The sequence below is a fragment of the Neofelis nebulosa genome, chromosome 12 (assembly GCF_028018385.1).
Source record: "Neofelis nebulosa isolate mNeoNeb1 chromosome 12, mNeoNeb1.pri, whole genome shotgun sequence".
Taxonomy (NCBI): Eukaryota; Metazoa; Chordata; class Mammalia; order Carnivora; family Felidae; genus Neofelis; species Neofelis nebulosa.
The window spans coordinates 52,636,841-52,654,001 of record NC_080793.1 but is presented as its reverse complement, the minus strand read 5'-3'; the positions used below and the strand labels follow the sequence as shown (position 1 = coordinate 52,654,001).

General features: G+C 35.6%; 1 protein-coding gene across 4 annotated transcripts in view; it reads left to right on the top strand.

Annotated features, from left to right (window-relative positions):
• Window positions 1–17,161, top strand: part of CNTLN (centlein) — a 315,313-nt gene that overhangs the window by 176,625 nt on the left and 121,527 nt on the right. For all 4 annotated transcript variants that reach the window (XR_009251688.1, XM_058695263.1, XM_058695264.1 and 1 more), the window contains exon 13: window positions 10,129–10,229. Coding sequence is in view for 3 of the 4 variants with exons in the window: in XM_058695263.1 (XP_058551246.1) it covers window positions 10,129–10,229 (101 nt within the window). In the remaining variant the exon portion in view is untranslated. The remainder of the gene's footprint in view (window positions 1–10,128; window positions 10,230–17,161) is intronic.

Sequence of the window (17,161 nt, the reverse complement as noted above, 5' to 3'; positions counted from 1 at the left end):
CTAGGTCATATAGTAAGTATATGTCTAACTTTTTGAGGAACTGCCTGACTGTGTTCGTAGTGGCTACATCATTCTGTATTTTCACCAGCAATCTACAGAGATTCCATTTGCCCTCCATTCTAGTTAACACTTAGTCTTTCTTTGCACATCTTTGCATGTGTTTTTTTGCCATTTGTGTTGCTTTGGATAAATATCTATATAAGTCTTTTGCCATTTAAAAAAATTGGGTTCTCTTTTTGTTTTTGAGTTACAAGAGCTCTTTGCATGTTGTGGTTACTAGACACTTACAAATATTTTCTCCCATTCTGTAGGTTGTCTTTTTACTTTCATAATAGTTTCCTTTGATATACAAAGGTTTTTAATTCTATGAAGCTTGATTATTATTATTATTACTATTATTTGCTTATGCTTTTGGTGTCATACTCATATACATATCTAGCTATCACCGAATCCAAGGACATAAAGATTTACCTCCATGTTTTCTACTATGTGTTTATAGTTTTAACTCATACTTAGATCTTTGGTCCATATTACAGCTTTGACAAACAGGCTATATGATCACATGTAAAAGTTATAATGTGGTGAATTAATAAGATAAGAATTTAAATGTATCAGTCCTTGAGAAATCAATTCAACATCAAACAGTACAGGCTATCATAAGCCAAGTGCAAATGAGAATATGAGTTCTGGTGTATTAGTATAATCAAGGCTTGTACAAGTTATCAGTGTCTATTGGAAGGCAACAGATTTCAAGGCTATGTGGAAACAAGTTTTGAATCTCACTTACTTTAAGACTGAGTATTGGAGACAAGAAATTCAGCCACTGATGTTGGATACATAAGGAAGGAAACTCATTTACATATTAAGTCTTCATAAGTAAGAGTGAGAAGTTTCAGAACAAGATCAGCATGAAACCTAATTCATTGCTGTTAGAGCACCGAAGCCTAGGGTCCCTCATCGACCTGATCTCTAGTATGTTACTAGTACATGATGCAACTTGAGGCCTATAGATAGGCTTTAAAAACACTCATGATTCTGTTAAAGTACTGGGGTCTGGAAGCAAGTAAACATTATAGCTAAGTAAATAAAATGGGAAAAATAAAGGATTTTTAAACTATGGAGTTTTATAATATTAGTTCATAGTACTGAATCTGTGACCTTTTGTATTGTGGTGCTTTCAGTCATTAATTCAATAAATTTGCTGGGCACTGGAAGTAAAATATTGAGCAGAACACGAACATTATGGCCTCACAGGCCTTTGGTTTATTGGAGAACATAAATAATAATCAATAAACACACAAATATATAATTACAAATTTGATTGATATGAAGATAAAGCTTTGCTGTGCCTTTCCGTGTTTGCATCTTCCCCGATTCTTTCCATTTTTCCCCTTTGTCTTTAGCCAGATGGATCTGGCTAAAATATACAGTAAAACCTTGGATTGCGAGTAACTTGTTCTGTGAGTGTTCCATAAGATCAGCAAACATTTCTAATAAATTTTAACTTGATAAATGACTGATGTCTTGTAATACGAGTAATACGTGACACCAAATGTCACATAGTCACAACTGAGACAATGGTTCTTCTCTCTCTCTCTGTGGGATTGGGGGTGATTGTCTCCCATGCTCTGATGCTCAATCTCAGGCCACGGTGTTTGGCAGAAATCAGTGGTTTTTCAAGTGTCCACAACTGGTGCTAGTGTATTTTTTGTCACTTCAAAGCACCTATGGACAGTACTTTGCTTTTCCATACAAAAGTAAGCTTAGGAATGCTTTGCTTCATTCTAGGTCAGGCTGCCTGCAGACATAGACCCATTCCTCTGCTGCCTTATTGCCAATTACATTAAATATAGTATATGACAAGAGTTTATTAATACTGTACTGTAGTCAACATCCATGCGAACATACACAATGGCTCCCATGTAGAAAAAGGTTGAAAAGAAAGGTGGTAAGAAGAAGGAGATGATTATGATGGAAGTTAAGAAGGAAATCATTGAGAAGTACTATTGAGGTATGCAAGTGGCTGAAATTGCAAGGTTTTATAAGTCTATGTCTGCATCTTGTTTGCAGAGGAGGAAGAGAAAAAGGTGGAAGGATCCATTTACTTCAAATGAGATTAAGGCAATGTGTAAAATGTGGGAAACAGTGCAAAATTTTGTAAAAAAGCACCACCCAAATAAGTCTGTAGCAGTGCGAGTGATGAATCTGTTTAATGATAATACAATGTCACATTTCCATGAAATCCTCAAAAGGATTCAAAAGTAAGTGTCATTGGATAGGTTCCTTGTTAAAGTTGCACGAAAAGAGGAAGATTCCATTGAGCCAATAGATAGCAGTGATTCCATCAGTGATAGTGAAAGTTGTCCTACACAATAACCCTCCTCTCTCTTGTCTCCCCCACACTAACCATGAAGGTTTTCAAAGGTAAGTGCAGGTTAATTTGTTTATTTTTCTTTATATTTTGTATTTTCTTTATTATTTTGTATGATAAGACAGTATTGTAATCATTTTTATATGAATATTTTTGGGTTGTAGAACGAATCTTCTGAGTTTCCATTATTTCTTACGGGTAAATTTGCTTTGATATACAAGTGCTTTGGATTACAAGCATGTTTCCGGAACGAATTATGCTCGCAAACCCAGGTTTTACTGTACTTTTGTTTGCGGTGTTACCAACCTAAATTGGGGGATATATATTTTTTATTGTGGCAAAATTTACATCACATGAAACTTACCATTATAACCATTTTTAGGTGTACAGTTAAGTCCCATTAAATATGCTCACATTGTTGTCCTGCCACCACCACCATCCATGTTTAGGACTTTTCATTTTCTCAAAATGAAACTGTACCCATTAAATAATAGCTCCCCATTCCCCCTTCTCTCAGCTCTTATCTTTTTCTCCTTTTGTCTTTATGAATTTGCCTATTCTAGGTATCCTATAGAAAATGGAATCATATGTTTTTCTTTTTTTGTCTGTTTTATTTCATTTGTCATAATGTCTTCCAAGTTTTTCCAGGTTGTAGTATGTGTCACAATTTCTTTCCTTTTTTAAGGCCGAATAATACTATGGTATGTATATACCATATTGTGTTCATCCATTCATCCACTGATAGATATTTGTGTTTTTTTTTACATCTTTCAGCAATTATATTTTTCTTGTATTGTCATTGTATTTTACTGTACAATTAGCAAGAATGTTAGTTAAGAGAAAATATTTTGTGTCCGTTGGCAGATATTCACTGATGTAAGTGGCAAGTATATTTTGGAGTTTTATTTTCTTACTCTTGAGATTAACTTTTAATATTGATACCTTAAACTATTTTCATATTTGAGACTGTATACACATGGTATTTGTTCTTTAAGGTCATCTGTTTTAGTCCATTTTGGCTGCTATTACAAAATAATGCAGACTGTATAGCTTATAAGCAACAGAGATTTATTTCTCATAGTTCTAGAGGCTGGAAGTCTGGATCAGGGTGCCAGCATGGTCTGGCAAGGGCCTTCTTTCATGTTGCAGATATCTTGTCTTATCCTTATATGACTGAAGAGGTGAGGGAGCTCTCTGGGGGTTCTTTTTTAGAGGCACTAATCCCATTCATGAGGGTTTCACATGACCTAAGAACATCCCAAAGTTCTGACCTCCTAACACCATCATCTTTGGAGGTTAGAATTTCAACATGAATTTTAGAGGAACACAAACATTCAGGTCATAGTATGATACATATAGTATTTTTAATTTGATTGTTACCTTAATTTTCATACATTTTAGGCACAATATATATAATGTTTTTAGAATTACCTAAAGAATTAATAGTATTTACTAAAAGATCACATAGTGTATCTTAAATGTTTAGTGAATAATCATTTGATTTTTCTGAAAAAACCATAAAAATTACTCTCTTTAAATGTATTTTGTCATACTAACAGTTTATGTTCTTTAAACAACAAAACTGGAAGTATTACAATTCCAGACTTCCAGTTATATTAGAAAGCTATAGCAATCTAAACAGTATGGTAGAGGCATAAAAATAGACACATAGATTGGGGCATCTGGCTGGCTCAGTCAGTAGATCATGTGACTCTTGATCTTGGGTCCTAAGGTTTGAGCCTCACATTGGATGTAGAGATTACTTAAAAAGAAAAAAAAGAGGAGCGCTTGGGCGGCTCAATTGGTTAAGCATCTGACTTCGAATCAGTTCATGATCTCATGGTGCGTGAAGTTCAAGCCCCACATGGGGCTCTCTGCTGTTGGCATGAAGCCTACTTCAGATCCTCTGTCCCCTTCTCTCTCTCTGCCCTTCCCCCACTCATTATCTCTCTCTCTCTCTTAATAAATAAGTAATCCTTTTTTTAAAAATTTTTTTTTTAACGTTTATTTATTTTTGAGACAGAGAGAGACAGAGCATGAACGGGGGAGGGTCAGAGAGAGGGAGACACAGAATCTGAAACAGGCTCCAGGCTCTGAGCTATCAGCACAGAGCCCGACGCAGGGCTCGAACTCACAGACCGCGAGATCATGACCTGAGCCGAAGTCGGCCACTTAACCGACTGAGCCACCCAGGCGCCCCAATAAATAAGTAATCTTAAAAAATACCTACTAAGAAAGAAAAATGCAGACATAATAGATAGAAATAGATAGAATAGAAAACCCAGAAATAAACCCAAAGTTATATGGTCAGTTAATCTTTGACAAAGGAGGAATGGATATACAATGGGAAAAAGACAGTCTCTTCAACAAATGGTGTAGAGAAAACAGGGCATCAACATGCAAAAGAATAAAACTGGACCAATTTCTTACACCATACACAAAAATAAACTCAAAATGGACTAAAAACCTAAATGTGAGACCTGAAACCATAAAAATCATCGAAAAGAGCACTGGCAGTAATTACTGTGACATCAGCCAATAGCAACATTTTTCTAGGTACGTCTCTTGAGGCAAGAGAAACAAAAGTGAAAATAAACTATTGGGACTACATAAAAATAAAAATCTTCTGCACAGCAAAGGAAACAAACAAAACTAAAAGGCAATCTACAGAATGGAAGAAGATATTTGCAAATGACCTATCTGATAAAGGGTTAGTATCTAAAATATATAAAGAGTTGATACAACTCACCCAAAAAATAACCCAATTAAAAAATGGGCCGAAGACATGAACAGGCATTTCTCCAAAGAAGACGTACAGATGGCCAGTGGACATATGAAAACGTGCTGAACATCACTCATCATCAAGGAAATGCAAAACAAAACTACAATAAGATACCTGTCAGAATGGCTAAAGTCAAAAACCCAAGAAACAACCGGTGTTGGGGAGGATGTGGAGAAAAAGTAACCCTCATGCACTGTTGATAGGAATGCAAACTGGTGCAACCATTGTGGAAAACAGTATGGAAAGTCTTCAAAAAGTTAAAAATAGAATTACCATATGATTCAGTAATTACTACTAGGTATTTACCCAAAACATACAAAAACACTAATTCAAAGTGATACATGCACCTCTGTATTTATTATAGCATTATTTACAGTAACCAAGATATGGAAGCATGTCCACTGATAGATGAATGGGCAAAGAGGATTGGTGTGTGTATATTTATATGTACATACACACACACAATGGAATTTATTCAGCTGTAAAAAAAAGAATGAAGGTGCGTGTGGGTGGCAAAGTCAGTTTAGCGTCCGACTCTTGATCTCAACTCAGGTCAAGATCTCACAGTTCATGAGGTTGAGTCCCACATCCAGTTCTGCACTGATGGTGTGGAGCCTGCTTGGGATTCTGTCTCTCCTTCTCTCTGCCCCTCCACTGCTTGTTCTTTCTCTCTCCCTCTCAAATAAATAAATAAACTTAAAAAATTAAAAAAAAAAACAAACTAATGAGGGGGCCTGGGTGGTTCAGTTGGTTAAGTGTTTGACTTCAGCTCAGGTCATGATCCCGTGGTTTGTGGGTTCAAGCCTCACATCGGGCTCTCCACTGACAGTACGGAGCCTGCTTGGTATTCTCTCTCTCTCTCTCTCTCTCTCTCTCTCTCTCTCTCTCCCTCTCTCTCGCTCTCTCTCCCTCTCTCTCCCTCTCCCTCTCTCTCCCTCTCTCTCTCTGCCCCTCCCAGCACCCCCCTCTCTCTCCCTCTCTCTGTCTCAAAATAAATAAATAAAAGTTAAAAAAAAAAAAAGTTAAAAAATCTTGCCATTTGCAACGACATGGATAGAGCTAGAGAGTATAATGCTAAGTGAAGTAAGTCAGTTAGAGAAAGACAAATACCATATAATTTCACTCATGTGGAATTTAAGAAACAAAACAAATGAGCAAAAGGAAAAAAAAAAGAGAGAACAAGAAAACTTAACTATAGAGAACAAACTGATGGTTGCCAGAAGAGAGATGAGTCATGGGATGGGTGAAATAGGGGATGGGGATTAAAGAGTACACTTGATCCTGATGAGCACTGAATAATGTATAGAATTGCAGAATCAGTATATTGACACCTGAAACTAATATAACACTGTATGTTAACTACACTGGAATTACAATAAAAAAATCTAAACAACCAAACAAACAAACAAACAAACAAAATCCTTTCTTTAGGGCAAATAGTTTCATCAAGTATGTTGAGTTTGAACATCTGAATTAAATGGTAATGACCATATATAGGTACCAATTTTTTAAAATTTATTTATTTTCAATAGAGTAGGCATGCAAGCAGGGAGAGGCAGAGAGAGAGGAGAGAGAGAATCCAAAGCAGGTTCTGTGCTATCAGTGCAGAGCCCAACATGGGGCTTGATTCCACAAACCATGAGATCATGACCTGAGCCCAAACCAAGAGTCAGGCACTTAACCAACTGATCCACTCAGGCGCCCATATAAATATCATTTTTTATTTTGAATGATACAGATAACTAATACAAAGTGTTTACCCCTTCTTAAAACTATCTCAGGCTTTTGAATGGTTTGTTTTCATTGTAGATCAGTTGCTTTTTAGTATTTATAAGAAATAAATAGTATTGGAGTACCTGGGTGGCTCAGTCGGTTGAGCATCCAACATTGGCTCAGGTCATGATCTTGTGCTTTGTGGGTCACAAAGCCCTGTTTTGGGCTCTATGCTGACAGTGCTGACCCTGGAGCCTGCTTTGGATTCTGTGTCTCCCTCTCTTTCTGCCCCTGCCCCACTTGCGCTCGGTCGGTCTCTCTCTCTCTCTCTCTCTCTCTCTCTCTCTCTCTCTCAAAGATAAATAGAAAGGAAGGAAAGGGAAGGAAGGAAGGAAGGAAGGAAAGAAGAAAGAAACAATCATAAGTTTCATATACAGATTTCCTCCAGTTACATGGGGTACAGTAATTACTGTGTGGATGAGTGTATGTGTGTGTGCCCCTCCCATCAATCTGTAACCTACCTGAGAAGCTATAGATGTAATCCTAGGATCGTAATTTTTAAAGTTCTTATATTAAAAAATATGTAAGTATACCCATCAAACTGTAAACATCAATTTTTTAATAAATAATCTTAGTGAGGAAAAGCAGGGACTATTTTTTTAATAGTTATATAAAGTATAAATGTAAAATGTATTTTTAATATATAGATATTATATTTATTTTTTAATGTTATATTTTAAATCTTTTAATAAAATAAAATATAAATTATAATAAATTATAAATATATTGTTGAATATATAACATTTTAGAGCTGCTGTGTCTTCCTAGTAAGTCATTTCTTTGATCATTATGTAATAACAATCTTTATCTTTAATATTACTTTTTTTTCTTAGTCTGTATTTTATTTTTTATGCTCCTTTTAAAAATCCTTTACTTGGGGCGCCTGGGTGACGCAGTCAGTTGAGCATCCAACTCTTGATTTTGGCTCAGGTCATGATCCCCTGGTTTGTGAGATTGAGCCCTGCCTTGGGCTCTGCACTGATAGCATGGAGCCTACTTGGGATTCTCTCTCTGTTCCTCCTCTGCTTGTGCTCTCTCAAAATAAATAAACAAACATTTTTTAATCCTTTTCTTCCCTTAGATTTGAATACATGTTGTTCATTTCTTTTTTGACTTCTTCTGATTTATACATTTTATGTCTTCCATTCTTTAAATGCTTTTTCTCGAAATTATATATCTCTTAAAAAAATTGGTTTTTATTTTTAAATTTTTATTTATTTATTTATTTTACTTGAGGGAGGAAGGGAGGGAGGAAGGGAGGGAGGGAGAGAGAGGGAGCCCTGCATGCACAAACAGAGAAGGGCCAGAGGAAAAGAAAATCCCAAGCAGGCTCCACACTCAGCTTGGAGCCTGACCTGGGGCTCAATCCCACAACCCTGAGATCATGACCTGAGCTGAAATTAAGAGTTGGACGCTCAACCAACTGATCCACCCAGGTGCCCTGAAATTATACACTGTTTATTTGACAAACTAAAGTTCATTAGTACTTATATCCTCACCAACAGTACAGGGTTCTTAAAATACTTTAACACTGACCCTTCTCTTGATCTTATATCATTTTATTTTTCAGATTTTAGTTCTACCATATTCTATTTCTACCTTCACTTAGCTATTGTTATGATGGCTTCACATGATAAAGATTTACTTCCATGTACACATTTACAAATGTTTTTAATCATCACTGCCTATTTTGTTTCATATGTTGACTTTGAAGGGTCTTTTTCCACCTAAAGGAAATAGTTCTTTCATCTAGGATCTATGAGTAGTAAGCCTTTGAACGTTGAAAATATTACTTATTTTTCTTCTGCTTTTTTTGTTTGTTTCTGTGAGAAGTCTGTTGTCACTCCAAAGTTCTTTAGTTGTTAATTAACATTTCTTCTCAATATGGTTGATTTTAAGATTGTCTTTTTCTTTGGTATCCTACAGTGTTCCTGTGTTTCTAACCATGAGTATAGTTTTATTTATTGTTTGAAATTTGTGATACTCTCTTAATCTACTAATTCACATTTTTCATCAGCTCTCAATTTTCAGCCATTGTATTTTGAATATTAATTTCACTCTTTCTCAATTCTCTCCTTGAAAATTTCTATTAGATGCTTTTTGGGCTTCTTATTCAAACACACTTTATATATTGTTACTCTTTTCCTCCTTTTTATTTCTTTGTGTTGCCTATAATTTTATCAGCTTTCATTAGCTTTGTGTGCTATTTAACACATTCCTTAGTTTGTAATGAGTTATGTTTTTTAAAATAAACGTTTGTCACCTCTTTTTCCTTTTTATCAACATTTTCAAAACTCTAATTTTATAAAAACTCATTTTAAATTGTTCTGTTGTTTCATTTTCCTTATTGTGCATTCTCCTTTATTGGGTGGGGTGATATGTAGACTGTCATTCATGTCATGACCTGAGCCGATATCAAGAGAAGAGTTGGACATTTAACCAACTGAGCCACCCAGGCACCCCTAGGCTTACCTGTTTTAATGGAACAAAATAAGCTCAGATATTCGTGTTTCACTCAGAAAATTTTTGTTTGCAAGCTTACTACAGTTAGCCCAGTTTTGTCTCTCAGCCATGAAGGACCTTGGGCATAAACTTCCATCTCCATTCAGGTCTGAAGGTCTGAGGTCTCCATGGGTGGTATTTGATCCAGTCTCTCACCAGGGTAGCTCAATTCCATTTTACTAGTAAGAGTTCTTTGTCTTTTCTTGGCATCTAGAAATGTACTAACTTTGCTTTCAGTGTATGTATTAATATTTGTATTATGATTTGCATAGTATATCTGTTTGTTAAAAAGTGTTTGGTACAAAGTGTATTACCTGGCTGGCTCACTTAGTAGAGCATGCACCTCTTGATCTTGGGGTTGTGAGTTTGAGCTCCACATAGGGTGTAGATATTACTTAAAAATAAAATCTTAGGAAAAAAATGATTGGGTAACTCATTTTTTAAAAATACAGCTATGTTTTTAAGTATTTAGCATGTTTATTTAGATAAATTTAAAAATCACTTACTTAAAACATTTTTTCCAGATTCTCATTAAAATTCAATTTTAATTGTTAGGATTTATTAATAATGATATATTTTTCTTTTTTTACTATTGCCTGATTCATATTTTGTTAAATATCTTTACTACCTTTATCTGTTTGCTACACTATTCAGTAACTTACATGTTTCAAATAATCATTTATTGTGTTAATTTTCATAGGATGAATCTTCAAGAAGAATTGGATAAACTTAAAGTACGTATATCTATTGATAAGGCAACGATACGAGAATTGAACACATGTATGGGAGAGAAAAGAGAAGGTACATTTTTTTGTAAGACTAAATATTTAATGCAGGCATTTTTAAATTATCCAGTACTTGATGTTTTATTTCCAATTTCTTGTAAGAATCTTATCCTTGTTCCCCCTCTTTCCACTGCTTTACTTTCTGATATGTCATTAACATTTTTACCTTTCACAAGAAAATCAAATAGAACACCTAAAAGTCAGCTTTATAATTCATTAAAAATTCTAAAGAGATATTTGATAAGGAGAAGAGATGTTCATTCTTTGGTTCATCAGTAAAGTTTTACTATTTATGTTTGTTCAAAGTTTTATAGATTATATAGAGTTATTATCCTCAATAATTCATTTATATTTTTGTTTGACATTACATTTTTCTGGAACTCATTTAGTGCTCCTCTGTTGTCCTGGAATCAAAATAATAGAGTTAAAAAGAAACTTGGAGGTCTGCAGATCTGCCACCTGATTGACCACTAGCCTAAAACTGTTTAGTAAGAGCAAATGTATCTGTTCCAGTTGAAGTATTGTTCCTTTGTTAAAATCAAGATAACTGTATTTACTATATGACTTCAGTCCATACTGTGGTATCTCATTAAAAAAACGTAAATAAGATTGATATGAAGGATTTCTCCTTGTTTAATTTAACTACAGCTTTGTTGTTACTGCTATACTTTTTAGGTGTTGACAATTTATAATTAACAATTAATTTAATAATTTATACTTAACAGGTTTTCATATACCACTCATCTTTCTATTGTCCCAATTACTGTTGTTGTTCCAGTTGCTCTTAGGTCACTGGTGCCTTGTCAGAGACAGCATTTGAGATATCTATTTTACACCACTGAAACACTGGTTTTCCTTTGTTTTACCTTCATACTGTGCTTCCCTGTATTTTCTTTGTTTCTTCCACTGGAATTTCCTTCCACTTATTCCTTACCTTTTGGGGTTCTCTAAGATTTTATCCTCAGTTTACTTTTTAAAAATAACTTTATTGGGTTGCCTGGGTGGCTCAGTTGGTTAAGCATCCAACTTCGGCTCAGGTCATGATCTCACAGTTTGTGAATTCAAGGCCCTCATTAGGCTCTCTGCTGTCAACATGGAGCCTGCTTCGGATTCTCTGTCCCCCTCTCTCTGCCATTCCCCTGTTCGTTCTCTCTCTCTCTCTCTCTCTCTCTCTCTCTCTCTCTCCTTCTGTCTCAAAATAAGTAAATAAAATTATAAAAAGTAATAACTTTATTGTTTCTGGAAAAAGTATGCATACTTATAAATATTCAAGCAATAAGAAAGAATAAAAGAAGACAAAACATCTTAATTCCATCACTTAAAAATCAAAATTTCAATCTTAAATAATTATCAAATCAAATATCTCTTAATACTTATATATAAAGAAGACTAGTTAGATAAATTGTGCAAACAGAAAAACATAATGTATGCTATTTTTTAAAAAGATAATTACATAGGGGCATCTGGGTGGCTCAATTGGCTGAGTGTCTGACTTTAGCTCAGGTCGTGATCTCACTGTTTGTGGGTTCAAGCCCTACATCAGGCTCTGTGCTGACAGCTAGGAGCCTGGAGCCTGCTTCAGATTCTGTGTCTCCCTCTCTCTCTCTGCTCCTTCCCTGCTTATGTTCTGTCTCTCTCTCTCAAAGATAAATAATAAACATTTAAAAAAAAAAAAAAAGATAATTACGTATTACTTTATTTGGAACAATCCAAATAAAAAGAAACAGATATAATCATAAAAGAACTGTTGAACTTTAGGTAAATGTTTCATTACGTCAATAGATGTTAATTTCTAAAACTTCCCTCTAAGATTAAAAAGAAAGATCCTAAAAATATTGAAGATGAATTACTTTGTATTTTTTAAAGTATGTATTTCAATTTCAGGGCATATTAAAAATTAATATCTTGTCATGCAAAATGAAAACAAGTTATTTTTAAAATACATTTTATTTTTCTCATGGTTCATGAGTTCGAGCCCCACATCAGGCTCTGCCCTGTTGGTGCTTGGATCCTATGTCCTCCTGTCTCTCTGCCCTTTCCCTACTCAATGCTTGTTCTCTCTCTCTCAAAAATAAACATTTAAAAAAATGGAAATAAAAACAAAAAATTTTATTTTATTTCCCCCACAGCTTGAGTCTTGTTCATTAAATAAACTTTTAATTTTATCAAAGTCTATAATTTAACATATTGCAACAATAATTTCCCCAGGTTTAAAGTCTTATTTTTATATGCAATGTGCTCAGTACTCATCACAGTTTTAAAACCATCGTCTTTCTATTCACGAATTCTTTATTATGATTTATTTTTTTGGTTCACCAGATATAACTGAAACTTCAAGAAGGGATCAAAGTAGCTATATTTGTAAGAGCTTAGATGTTTGAAAATATGTTTCAACAGTTTTTACAGTCAATGGATAAATTGGCTGGGTATAATTGTATCATGTCACACTTTTTTTCCCCTCAGAACTTTCTAGATATTATTCATTTTTAGAATGAAAGCTTGTTGTGGAGATATATTATGGAGAGGTGTCAGGTTTGCCCTTCCTCCAGTTCCTCACTCCTTTCTTTGGATATGACTTCCTTTTGCTTTGTGAATGCCTGAATTTTTACTTTTTTCAACCTGATGTTCCAAAACTTAAATAGAAGATGTCTTGATATACTTTGTTCTAAATCATATTTTTGGATTATCCATGTAATTTATTATTTGTCAATTAAGATCTTCCTGCATTACAAGGAAATGTGTTTTTGCATATTGCATTTTTAATACTGCAGTTCAAGGATGTCAGTAATCTTTGTATTTGCTTACTTTTTCTCTTACTTTTCCTCTCCCTCTCCCCATATATATGGAGAGAGAGAGAGAGAGTTTATATATTATATGTATATTCTTTCCTTTGTTCTTTCTAGTATTTATATTAAATCTACAACTCTTCAAATTCCCACTAATTTTGGATGTCTTATTATTTCTTTTCTGAGCTCGTATTTTATTAAATTCAGGTTTTTGGCAAGTTCTTTTCTTTCTTTAATTGTGTTTTTTTCCAGACTGGATCTTAAATCTGTATTTTGTTAAATGTCCATTTCACTCCACCTGCTGGAGAGTGTTTCCTGTCCTGCAAGGGGTGATCTCAGAGATTTTAAATATCTGGCTTTAGCTGTCACCAGTCTGGTTGTTCTTATCTTTACTAAGAACTATTTCTGCTGCTCTTCGTTCCCTTCCTGGGAATCCTGTAGATCCAGACTTACAGTTGATATTATTTTCTGTTTTCCTAAAGGACTCCCTTTAATATTTATTATAGCGCACATCTGCTGGTGATGACTTCTTTCAGCTTTTTTATACCTGAAAAAGCAACCTTTATTTTGTCTTTATTTTTGAAAGATCTTTTCAGTAAGTATAGAATTCTGCATTGGCAGGGTTTTTTTTTTTTTTCTTTTGATACTAAAAAAAAATTTACTCTATTATCTTCTGGCTTAAAGTGTTTTCAGTGAGAATTCACCTGTCATTCTTATCTTTTTTAAAACAATACATAACATGTCTTTTTTTTTTTTTTTTTTTTTTTCTACTCTCTCCTATTGGGAGAATGAACTATTCTTGGGCCTGTGTGACTTTTGGAGACTATTTCCTTTAATCCTTTTAGGTGGTTCTTTCTTTGGGCTGTTTACACACACGCCTGTGCTGATCTGTACTTAGCTGAAGACTTGAGGGGGACCCCCTGTAGACCTTTGGAGCTCTCCCTGTGTCCGAGCAGATTTCTGTTCCTTGGCACTGTATCCTGCAAAGTCCAGCTTCCTTGGTCTGCCTGGACTCTGGGATCTGTCACTTCAATTTAGGAAGAATACCAGACCCATTTAGTGCCCCATTTCTGTGCTGTAGCCTGGAAGTGCTCCAGGCAATAAGTGGGAAAAAGGATTGGATTCACTTCATTTGTTTGCCCTTAGGGCTGACTACTTTGCAGTGTCTTAGACACCCAATGTCTGAGAACCATTTTTTTCATCTCTTATTCTCTAGTTTTAGTTGTTCCACATGGACAGGTAAATCTAGTGTCTCTGGTACTTACTTTTATTGTCATTGAACATATTTCCCTGGATTAAAATCCCAAATCTATAGGGATAGTAACCTTTCTCCATGTACCAGGTGTATTTTCTTATTTCCTGCTACCTGTTTTCCCCTGCCTATTTTTATAAAGATTTCAGAAGTTTTGCATGTTTTATTTTTAAATACTCATTACCTTTCCTCTCAAATCAGTTCTGTCTCCTCTAACTTCCTGCACAAGCACCTTAACCGCTGTCACACTAAATTTCTCTTTACTGAAAATTACAATTCATAGTGTAATGAATCTGCTACAATCCCACAATATCTCTGTTAGAAGCTGGAGAGATCTGAGCTGCCAGGTGTCTATGTAGCTGATTTAAGATAATAAGCCAAATGAAAGTAACAGTCAAGCCTTTAATCACTTACTATATAAGCAAGAGGCTAAAGTGGAGAAAGCATCAACTCTCTCTGTTCCATCTTCCCCCTGGAACTGCCTGCTAGTTGAGGATCAGATGGATCAGCACAAACAGAGGGGTTGTCTTACAGCCAAAGGAGCTCTGAGCAAAAGTCTCCTGCATTTTTATTGACCTGAGTCTTGGGGGAGAAAGGAAGGGAGGGCTGGGAGAAGAAAAGTATTGGGTATTGAGTCAGATGCAAGAAAAATGTCTTTAAGGTTACCCCCCACCCCAGCAACCAAATAAGGACATCTCAACAGAGGCACTTGAGGAAGGCCTCAGCCAAAGGGCTGCCAGTCAGGAGGTGTTCACCTGGAGGCCTAGTGGAGGTACACAAGGCAGGAACAGAGACATGCATAAGAATGTGGTTGGCAGGGGGAAACTGAGCCCTTGACTATAAACTCCCTTCAGGGACCGCAGTCTATTGGCTGTGTGCCAGGTCTGGTTGGGGGAGGGGGGGGAGGCAGCTTTCCCTCATAGGGCCTGCCAGGTAAAGCATATAATACCTATGTTCAGGCCTAAGAAATCACCTATAGGATTAGGCTTGGAGCAGGAATCCTCAATCTTTACAAATACAAGAGTATGTTCATAAAACCACTGTTTATGGTATTTTTCATTGAAAGCTGAAGAGCTGTTTATTAATAAAAGGATGAAACAAACAAATGTGAAAGCTCAGAAACTATAGCAAGTCCATGTACACACACACACACACACACATATAATTTTTTGTTGTTGTTGTTATGTGGGTCTGTGGATTGGCTGAAACAATCTGGTCCAGCTCATCTGGTCCAGCTCTTTTTTAGGCTACAAGTGGAGTTTATTTCTGCTTCTTGGCCACAAAAGGACAAGTATAAACATGCAGAGCCTTTTAAGCCTTGATTTAGAACTGGCACGTTGTGACTTTTATCCACATTCTTTGGCTAAAATAAGTCATTTTATTAAATACAGCTACCAACAATTCATATGTCTTCTCTGTATGAGTTCCTGTGGAGGATTGGGGGGCACTTTTAGACTTTTTAGGCCCTTACCCATAAACTTCCTAGAAGTCCTTTGTCCAGCTGAAAGGATGTACTAAGCATCCCATTATTACTTTCAGAGATTGTCAGTAACAGGCATGACAGTCAAACCCAGAGGCCATGTCTCAATATCAACATCTTAGATTTGGCCTTCATCCTGCCAATGTGTCAGTGGCTGCTCCTTTGATATGGTGAGAAACACCTTCATTTCCAATCCTGAAAGTAATGGAAGGTATGCACTTCTATATGCCTGTGGCTGCTTCCTTTTTGAAAGCTCAGTTCTTTTCTTGAAACCTAGTCAAGTGCAGCCAGTAACAACCAACTCATGCTGTCAGCATTCTACCCTGGATATTCCTCACTTACTGTTATAAATTTATTAGCTACATTTTTTGTCTTCTGTGTTTTGTCAAATGGCATTTTGCCAAATGTTGGCCACTGCATAACACAAGCACCGTTTTCTCAGCCTTCTGAAACATGTTCTTTGGCACCCATTACCCATCCCCAAGTCAATGCCACATAATTTAGATTTTTATTATAGCAGCATTCACTTATAGTTGTCAATTTCTGTACCTGACAGCTTTTGCTACGGCATAAATGACCACAAAATTTCAATGACTTGCAACAATACACAGGATTTTTCTTGTTTATGGTTTCTGCAGATCAGCTGGGCAGATGTGCTTCAGGCTGCAGTTCTGTTGTTTGTCTGAAGCATACTGAGTTCACATGATTCCACATGTCTCAGTCTTGGGCCCAGGCTGAGCAGGGCAGGGACTCTCTGGCATGTTCTTTTCAAAGCAGACACTGGAAGCTTCCAAGGGGAGAGGTTCAGAAATACCTAAGTTCTAGGCTTATAACAGGCACATTCTTATTTATTCCCACATTCCTTTAGGCAAAGTAATTCATATGGCCAACCTCAACATCAGTGGAGTAGAGATCTGTACTCCACCCATGAAGGTAGAGGATGATGGAGTAAGCATTTGCTGACTAATAATCTACTATAGTGTGATATGAAAGTATTAACCAAAAGCATTTGCTGTTTTTCAAGTACCTACTGCTCAAAAGAATCACTATACTGAAGTGGCATATTTTAAGTCATATTCTGCAATCCTTCATAATGATAATAAGTTTTAAAAATAATTTGATAAAATAGCTAAAAGAATCTACAAAGAGAAAACATTGCAGAAGAATTTAATTTGTTAATGTAATCTAAGAGAATTAAGAGAAGAGAAAAACATGGAAGATAGGATAAGTTTAAACAATTATGAATAAACAGTATTAAACGTTAAAAAGTGGAGAGGGAAGAAACTCCTGGGAAAGAATATAAATCAGAATGAATTTTATAAACTAAAACATTAAAGATAAATCTCCAGCAAGGTGAAACATGCTCATACATCTACCATAGGACAAAAATAGAAATGCATATTTCTAACTAGGTCCTCTTGGTTCATTTC